The following is a 9919-nucleotide window of genomic DNA, read 5'->3' on the forward strand; positions in this document are numbered from 1 at the left end:
GCACTCCCCCCATCATTCACTATGGTAAGATTTTTTGTTCTGATGATGCCTTATACCTGATCCCTTCGACACCTGTGGTTGCATAGGCTGGTGTGCTTCTTCCATGTGGGCTTTGTTGCTTCCGAACTTGATGGTCAAGGTGAAACTTTTATTTTGTAACTTTGACTGAGAGCAAATTTGCCTTGGGTACCACCCTGCCATGGAGCCACGTGCTCTTCCCACCCCACGTGCACTTCAGTGCTCATGCAGTGCTTGACTTCCAGGGCAGAGAGGAAAGCAAGAGGTCGTGCGTTGCAGCGCCTTCCGAAAGTCAGTCCAACCCAACTGCCTCAGTCTGTTTCCTGAGAAAGAAGGGTGGATTTTGTTTTCGCTGGAAGCATACACGTGGTTGGAAAGGATTGGTTTTCCAGTGGTGGAATGCCATCTCTGAGGAGCAGCTGCCGGAGTCCATTGCTATTCTAGTCACTTCCTCTTGAACTTTTGTGCCTCAGTAACCAGAACATGGACCTCTCAGCTCTCAGCAAAGAAAAGCCCCAGAAATGGTGTGTAAAGGTCACCCCATCTCTGGGTATCAGGCTTTGCTTAAACTGATGGAAGGTAAAGGTCAGCATCCAGGCTTCCACAGGGTCCACGTGGTTGGTCTTTTATGCTTGAGCAATGCTGTCTTTGCAAAATGTCAGTTTTCAAGAGGGTGGAGAGTAATTGCAAACAAAATCATTGCAAGTACAATGGGCTTGACCCAGGTATCGGGGAAGGTGTGGAGGTGGGGGAGCCATTTTTCAGAGAGCTGCACTCCGAGGGGAAGGTCAGAGAGGGAGACTCTGGGGTGATCACCACCGCTGCTTTCTCGGAGGAGAACCCACTGCATATGGGAGGTCAGAGGCCAGGGCATGTTGGCAGGGGCTCCCTGCACTTTGGGAGAACAGAGACAATAAAGTTACACGCAGCCCTCCAACAACAGAGCCTCATCAGATATCCAAGTAGCCATCAGTTTTCTGCATATAAATATAAACAAGTTCTTTTTACGGATTATCTACAGTGCGTAGTGGGAAACATTTGTCCTCAGAGTATGGAAACTTTTAATAAGTAGCATTGTTAAAAATTAACATGAACAAATCTAAGTATTATTAAAGATTACATTTATCAACACACGTGTTATATATACTATTACTAAAAAATATATTGCAAATGTTCATTGATAATAATAATAGAAGCAATAGCCATAAAAGCTAACACAAACCCATTGCCATCAAGTGAATTCCAACTCATAGCGACCCTATAGGACAGGCCAGAGCCCCCCAATGGTGTTTCAAAATTGGAAAATTTTAACAGAAGCATATAGCCTCAGCTTTCTCTAGTAGAGCAGATGGTGAGTTTGAACTACAAACCTTCTGGTTAGCAGGTGAGTATGGTTCTCATGGCTTCTCATCTATTGGCTTATTTAGTCCCTTTAACAATCCACTGGGGTAAATAAGTCAATATAGATACATCGGGGGCTTCAAAGTGCCTGTGGAAGAATGGACTTAAAAGACAATAGAATTTCTGCACGAATGTTCTGAAGCCCCCTCTTACTATTATCCTTCTCCTTGTGCCACGCGCCGGCAAACTATGGTAAAACAAGGAGATCCCGTGGCACGGTGGTTAAGCAGTGGGCTTACCAACTGAAAGGGCAATCTTGGGACCCACCGACCAGGAAATGTTTTGGTTTCTGTAAAGATTGACAGCCTTGGAGACCTTCCGGGGCAGTTCTCCTCTGTGTTTAAGGCTTGTTACGAGTTGGTAGGAATTGGAAGGCAATGGCTTATGGTCAAGTGACATGTCCAGGGCCCCAGAGCCAGCACATAGCAGAGCAAGACTGGAATCCATGCAGTCTGGCTCCGAGGTCTGTGCCTCCATGTTCCACTGTATTGCTTGAATGGTTGGCTGGAGCATACCAGGGACTGGGATGAGCTTGGGTGAATCCCCACATCCCCTGTGTGACATGGTCTTGCTTGTCCATCCCAGGAACTGCCTGGGGACTCCCAGTGCCTGTGTGTGAGAAGTGCGGGCCCCTCCCAACATCCCACTGCCAGCCTCTCTGCTGATGACCTTGCATTGTTTTCTCCCCTAGCCCCTCTGGTGGACCTCACCCCAACCCACAGTGGATCAGCCATGCTGATGCTGCTCTCAGTGGTGTTTGTGGGGCTGGCCGTGTTCGTCATCTACAAGTTCAAAAGGTGCGTGCCCAGCCCTGTCCCCCAGCTCCCCCCAACAGGTGCAGAAGCCCCCAGTGATGCGTCTGTCCCCAGCACCACAGTGACAGTCTCTGTTGATGTTTTAGGAAGATCCCGGGCATTAATGTGTATGCCCAGATGCAGAATGAGAAAGAACAAGAGATGACCAGTCCCGTCAGTCACCCTGAAAGCAGGCCCAATAGCCCTCAGAGTGAACTAAGGCGGCCTGGCCAGCTCTTAGATGAGAAGGTGGAAGCCCGGCTCCTAGGTAAATGCCTCCCAGTAGCGGCCTCCAGCTGTTCAGCCAGTCGTCTCTGACTGAGCCTCGCTCTAACCCCTCTCTGGCTTCACGTTAACCACTTTCTTCTGCTCTGTCGCCCCTGAGAGAAACCGCTGTGATTCCTCCTTCCCTGCTTCTTTCCACTGGTTAGGAGAAAAACAAATCTTGTTGACTCTTTATCTCCTTAGTTTATTCTCCCTTGGGTAAAATTGCTTGCTCCAAACCTGGGCTTCAACTATTCACAGGCTAAGAGCCAAGCATTTGCTCTAATAGGTTGCACGAAAGAGAGACCTCCTAGGCTGGAAATGGTGGACTGGAAGGTCGGGCAGGGAGTCAGGGGAAGGTCCAGAAGGATCAGAAATGAGCCATGGCGGCCATAACTTGACCCAGAGCTGCATTGCTCCGGGGCCCAGCCGAGCAGGGATAGCCCGAGAGTGGCTAGCCTGAGCACCTTCAAACTGTGTTGTCTAAACCCAGCAGCAGTCTACTGCTACCCATTCCATGAAGATGAATCCTGAGAATTTGAGCACAAGAGGCTTAATATTTGCAGAACACGCGGGGCGTAGGACCCCCAGAGAGGGACTGGCCTCTGGAAAATCAGCCCATAACAGAGCTAACTGGCCAACATTGCCTTCCTTTTTTCCCCATCCTGTGTCAGAAGTCTCGAAAGAGTCTTCATATTTCAATAGCACTCACTCACTCTCCCCCGGTGAAGGAGGCACCGGGTGCCCAACAGCTAGATTTGGAGAGCCTGAGCTTAATGGCTGGATCCTCCTCCTATTTATTACAAAGGACAATTCCCAGGAGGTTACAGAACTCCGTGGGACCGCCATTGCGGAGTGGTTTCACCCCCCGGTTTCTCCTGTCTGTCCGAGTCGGAGCTGAAGCTCTGACTGTTTCCATCTGGACCCTGCTTTCCCGGCTACCGTGGCAGATTGATGTCTAACGATCTATGTGTGCTTCACTCGAACGAGGTCATGGCACCCACTAGATGGCCTTACCTAAAATTTCTCATGTTACTCGAGGGGCTGGGCAATGATAGGCCTGTCTTCAAATGGCCCCCGGGAAGGTCTGTGGCTGTGTCGAAGGGGAAATTTAAATGCAACAACTGACTCATATTGTGGGTAATAATAACAGCTGCAGCCACATGTGGGGTCCAATTTCTGCAGTCCACTTTCTTGTATTGGGGGCGACAGTCAGCAATGTGTAATGGCTCTGGGTTAAAAAGAAAGAAGAAAGGCTTTTCTGTCTTTGAGTCCAGAGATGGTTACCCACCCCTTTCTTTACTTCTAAAGCTTCTAAGGGCATCTTTTTGGGTCACTGGTTTCTCAATGCCATTGCCATGGGTATCAAGTGCAGCTGTTCTTGACCTGATTAATGTAGCCGTCCCTCGGTCACCAGGCGTGCCACCTGCCAGCACGTTGCAAAGTCTCTGAAACCTTTCCATGTCCATGTCATTCAATGAGTAAAGTGTTACACGTTTTCTCTTAGGAGAGTAGCTTTACCCTCCCCTCCCTCCCCTTCTACGCAACCGGGGGACTCATCTCTCCGATTGCAAAGAGCAAGACACGCCACTCCACCTTCAACGCCAAAGCGGGGAGCTGCTGGGCCACACTTTGCAATTTAAGGAAAGCCCCCAGAGGCTACAAGCAACCTGCTGATCAGGAGAGAAGTTCGCGCTGGTCAAGTGCATCATCCTTCATGATGACTAACTTTGTTCTTGTTTTTGTTTTTCCCCCCCTTTCTTTCCTTTGTTATTCTGTTTCCTATTTTGCCAGGAAGTATTTCCATAGTTGCTGAGAATCAAAGCACAAACGAAATCCCTACCTATGTAAATGTTTGAATGGAGGACGCCAGTAAAAACAAAGCAAACACAATAAAATAAAATAAAAACAAAATCCAAAACCAAACAAGCAAACACTCACTGCATCGGGACTTTTTAATTCTTCAGACCCAGACGACAAGGGGTTTTAGCTTTACGCCTGTGCATGTGGACAAGACCGTGAGACCATGTTGGGAGGGGCAGTGTACATACAGGTGCTCTATTTTATCGGAAAACACTCCCCTCCCCGTTTCTCCTTCTTCTCTTTTTCTGATCAGTCGTGTTTGTAGAAACTTCATAACATATATAGGCCAAGGAAATCTGCATGTGTTTTTGAAAGGATTCTTGGCTCTAGATTAAACAGCTCTTTTAGCACTACCGGCTCCTGGATGGATTAGCCACCCAGACCATTCCATGAGACACACACAGACATGCACAGGAGTTTGAAACCCGGGGCTGTTTCTCTGGTCCAACTTCCTTCTTGCCATTTCCCCTCTGAGTTGACCTTGGGAGCTCTGTGGGTCAGGAGTGGCCACTGGCTACTTTCTCCATGATGTGTGACCCCGAGGACAGGGAAGAAATTCATGTCTGCAGGGAGACAGGCGTGTCAGACGTGGACATGCTTGATACCTGCTCATCTCTTCCCACCTTGGCTGCTTCTCCTTGCTGCTTTCCCTGTTCCTGCCCGGTTTATGTGGCAAAATAGAATCTCATGTCTCTTCATCTTGCCCTTCCATTTGTTTGCCATCCACGTTAGGTCGTGACCTGTTGATGTTTCTGAAGCTCTTTCTCCCATTCCCCCAATTAATTATCTAACTGCTCCTTTTTTTTCCTTCCCCAAACATGTGGCTAATATTTGGATATCAATTTTGACATTTCCTAAATACTGGCCTAACCTCCTCCATCCCTGCCCCTTCTTCCTCCCAAGTTCGCCGTCTTCTGGTCAGCTTTATACACTTGCAAGCATGCCAGCTGCCATGCACCCTGACCACGCTGCGACCTTCCCAGTGGGGGTCAGCTCCATGCATCCTTTGTCTCCGCCTTTAGAAACTGCCTCATTCAACTATCCCTGCCTTTTCCCTCCTGGAAACATATCAAATGTGTGAAAGCGTTGATATATGCAAAGAAATTCGAATCTGGCCATGAACATTGGAAAAGAAAGCATGCAAACGAATAGTGGTGCTCTCAACACCTTACAAAAATATCTCATGCATTCAAATTCCAGAAGATTCTTCCAGTGACAATTTCCGCCTATAATGGTTGCTGGAACCCAATATTTCCTCTCTCATAGTCGAGTGAAAATATTTGTGGGATACAATGGATTTTAATTAGAAGGAGAAGCAAGCTAATGGATTTAATAACTAAGAATGTCAACGACTTTGAAAGAGACTGTGGAGATCTTGGTCCTTAGGAAGATCCTAGTTATTTGGCATGTATCCTGTCTGACCCTTGAATATCAGTGAAGAAAAGATAAGGATAAATAAATTTATGAAGGGAAGCTCATTGATTATAGCAAAGTGATTGGCTTCAAAGCATGAGGAAACCCCTCAGCTTTCTGAGGGTGATCATCTAGCAGAATGCCTTTTAATATTATAAATTGGACACAATCAGAACCCATTGTGAAATACAAGTGAACGTAGTTCCCTCCCGCAAAAATACATGAAGAGCTAAGCTATCTCCTTGGCTGTATTTGCAAGCCAAAATAGTGTCTAACAGGACCTGGCATTAATATGGGTATCCCAAATATCTGGATGAACCTTGTCCTTATGTAGCTCAGGCTCGGGAAGGGTCGCCAAGCTGCTGTCAGAAGTTAATCAAGCAGGTTTTTTTGGTTGAGGGTGCCCAGGATGAATCTGGGAAAGGATCGTGCCTGGAGCAGCCAGCCACCTGTAGAACGCAGTTGATCCCCCATCTACCAGGCTTCCTGTCCCAATAGGAAACGTTGCCATCGAGTCTCTTCAGCTGAAGCATCCCAAATGTAATCTGCAAAGCAAATGCTGCTATCCAAAATAATACAGGGAGTTTTCAGAATTGCAGTTCAAATAATCATCCTTTGAAGTGATGAAATTCAGAATAATAATGTAGCACAGTGCCTTCCTTAATAGAGTTTGTGGGAGAGATAATGAGTGACTATGGTAAGCGGGTGGAGAGAAGAACGGACTTCTAGGTCCTTAATGACTATGGAGGTGAACAAGAGATGCTTGATACTTGGAAAGTGACCCCAAAGGGACACCTGTCAGTTCTGTATTTACTGCTTCCTTCTGTGCCGCCCCTCAAAGCTCTATCTCACCTGTAGGAGATTGACGAGGCAGGGTACTTCCCAAAGGGCACCTCATTTTTCATTTGACCCAAACCAGTGGTTCTCAAAGTGTGGGGACCTAGACTAGCAGTATTAGCATCATCTGTTGACATGTCAGAAAGTCTTGGTCCTCATTCAGATCTACTGCATCAGAACCTCGGGGTGAAAACCAGCATTCTAATTTAACCTGCCCTCCAGATGACTCAAATGTTCACTAACCTTTGAGAACCACAGGTTCAGGGCATTCGAGCTCAGTCCAAAAGAGGAGACAGCAATGTGAGCCTACAAATGGGAGGGACCCAAGTGCCTACCTACTCCCTAACAGCAGGTGCAAACACAGGAATTTGGTGGGCTTAGGGCTGAAGTGATTGGTGAGGAAGGATAGATGTGGAAGGTAAGATTCAGGGCAAGCTAAAAATCTGATATTGCAAGGTTTTCCCAAATCTCAGAAGGCAAACTGCATGTTCGACCCTGAACTGTCCAACCAGCACTTTCTCCCTTGCTTATTTCTAATTGGATTCACTGTCCAAAAGGCAGAGGTTTGCTTTTCTTTCTTCCCGAAGTTACAAACAGCAACTTTAAGAGCAGTGGGGTGCTTGGCAGCTGTTCTGTGTTTTCCAGGATTCCAACTGAGCATTGAACTCCCTCATTTGCCAACTTATTTTTATAGGAAGCCAATTTAAAAAACAAAAAAAATAAAGTTTTCTTATAGTATTGGAACTACTTCTAATTTTAAAATGACTTTTTTGATGTATTTTTTGTTAAATACTACGTAGTGTAATGTATAATTGCTCTTGTTTATTGCTTTTACAATCATATTTATTAAACAGATAATGTCTCTAAAACTTCTGCCTCAGTATTTCTTTTTTTATCGTTTTATTAGGGGCCCATACAACTCTTATCACAACCCATACATACATCAATTGTGTAAAGCACATTTGTACATTCATTGCCCTCATCATTCTCAAAACATTTGCTCTCCACTTAAGCCCCTGGCAGCAGCTCCTCATTTTTCCCCTCCCTTCCCACTCCCCCCTTCCTCATGAAACTTTGATAATTTATAAATTATTATTTTGTCATATCTTGCCCTGTCCGACATCTCCCTGCACCCACTTTTCTGTTGTCCTTCCCCCCAAGGAAGAGGTCACATGTCGATCCTTGTAATCGGTTCCCCAACCTCGGTATTTCTTTTACCCAAACCTTGGTGTACAGTGTATACACGGAAATGATATATTTCTTAAGATTTCTTCATAGCTAATTGCATGAAAAATCCAGCAAACAACACAGGTTCAAGGTTTTCCTGGAAAAATAGAATATATCCCATTACTTGAATTCTACCTGCATTTCAGTTAGCTATAAAACAATTCTTTACTAAAGTAGTTTACTCTATTTAACGATCACTCCAGGGTGTTTGCTCTGGCATGAATGACACGCAGATTCTTTGTCCAGGTTTTGAAATGTTGAGCGGGCAACGTACCTAAATCTCTTCACAGTCCTGTGGCCACTAAAGGACTAAGGCGATCCCCGATGATCTGAAACCGGAAGGCTGGAGGCTGGATGAAGGGTAAAACCAACTTTGCACCTGGATTGAGGAACTTAAGAGTTCTCCAAATTCCAGCTATGCCAACTGTTTGATCTTGAGCAAATGACTTTAATAAAAAGCCTGTGTCCTCATCCATAAAATTTGGAAGAAGATGCCTTTTGGCTCTCCTACTGAAGGATGAGCCTCTCCCCCGAGCCCCACATGGCTGATTTCAAGTTGATAGGAAATAAACGCATGGCCTGGATCCGAATCCTTTAGGCTGGATCTAAATCTTATGTATCCTCCATAAGTGGCATCTCACGTTGGGCACCACTTTGTCATTGTAGTTGAGTAAAACATTTGTGTGCGCAGCCAACCGAAAAGCTAGAAGTGCAAATCTTCCCAGAGGCACTTTGGTGATGTACTTCCAGAGAAAAAGGAAAACAAAACAAAACAAAAACCCCAGAAGCCATTGAAAACACTGCAGAGGCCAGTGCTCCTCTGACATGCACGGAATTCACCGGAGTCCGAGTCAACTCCAGGGCAATTCATTGGTTGGTCGGTAGAGTAATGGAAGAGGTAAGATGTGAGATGAGCGCCAACAGGAAGCTCTACCTCCCCTCGGTTGGAGTGACCAGGTTGAAACTGAAGTAGAGGTGATGTCTGTCAGGAGCAGGTGCTGTGGAGGGGACATGGCCCAGTGCAAGTGACGCTGTCCAAGCAAAGGAGAGCGGCAGAGTAGCATGGTTCTTCCCTTGCTCCTGTCTCCCTAGGTCCTGCCAGTGCTTGCCCTTGACCAAGCCCAGCCACAGGTAGGCAGTCAAGCCCGGGAAACCTGCTGTTCTGACATTCAGAGCCAAGCAGGGAAGTGTTGGAAGTGATTTAGAGCATCCTGAGGCTGATGGTTGGCACCGTACCCCTCCAGGTCAACAAATCTCCCGCAACTCCAAGGCATGAAATAATTAATAGGTACAACTTGTTTGTGTCGTTTTACATATAATTCCCTCTTAACACTTACTTACATCTCGGCATTATGCCTCCGTGGTATGCTTCATGCCTTCCTCTGTCAGGTCCACACTCAGCTAAAGGAAGACCTGTGTTTATTTCCTTCCTTACATCTAGTGTTGAACATTACCATTAGGGGGCACTAGATAAATGTTTGCTGAAACTCAACCCCTGATTTTTCAGCTCAGTGTTGTGAGCAGGTCCATTTTATTTAGCAAGGATCTCTGAGGTGGCTTCTTGGTCCGATGTCTCCTTCCCCAGCTTGCACCTCTAATTACATTTTCAATTGGTGTTTGTCAAGAATCAACACATCCTTGCCCTTCCTCTCTGTTACCACTTAAGATGCTATATTCAGGGAGCTATTCCTACACATTGATTTAACTCAAATGATTTCAGTTTAAAAAAAACTGTCTAGAAAGTAGCATAAGAAAAACAAAGGTCTAAGTTTGGCTTCTGAATCAGTACATAATTTGTTTACCTATTTCCCTGAGAGCTAATGGTGTTTTGATAATGTTTTATTAGGCTAAAGCTTTCACAGTGGGAACATCCCCAAACAATTCTAGATGAACAGCTGAAGGAAAGGGCTGGTCTAGAACGATAATATTACACCCATGTGAAGACACTTAGGGTTTCCGGAATGCAGATAATGAATCGATAATCTAGGTGGTTTCACTATAAAACATTAACTGAATGGGTAGGGAAGAGGGAACCGATTACATGGAACTGTGTGTGACCTCCTCCCTGGGGGACAGACAACCAAAAAGTGGATGAAGGGAGA

The 9919-nt window shown here is 45.9% G+C and overlaps 1 protein-coding gene across 1 annotated transcript in view; it reads left to right on the forward strand.

The window, feature by feature from the left end:
- The window catches only part of SORCS1 (sortilin related VPS10 domain containing receptor 1), a gene marked incomplete at its 5' end in the record, with an annotated part of 617874 nt that extends 613461 nt beyond the window's left edge, over nt 1–4413 (forward strand). Inside the window, 3 exons of the mRNA XM_045291424.1 lie at nt 2111–2216; nt 2321–2481; nt 4272–4413. Of these exons, the coding sequence (XP_045147359.1) occupies nt 2111–2216; nt 2321–2481; nt 4272–4336 (332 nt within the window). The remainder of the gene's footprint in view (nt 1–2110; nt 2217–2320; nt 2482–4271) is intronic.
- Nucleotides 4414–9919: the final 5506 nt, after the last annotated feature.

This window comes from Echinops telfairi, unplaced genomic scaffold (assembly GCF_000313985.2).
Source record: "Echinops telfairi isolate 266 unplaced genomic scaffold, ASM31398v2 ScPeMD7_70;HRSCAF=299, whole genome shotgun sequence".
NCBI lineage: Eukaryota > Metazoa > Chordata > Mammalia > Afrosoricida > Tenrecidae > Echinops > Echinops telfairi.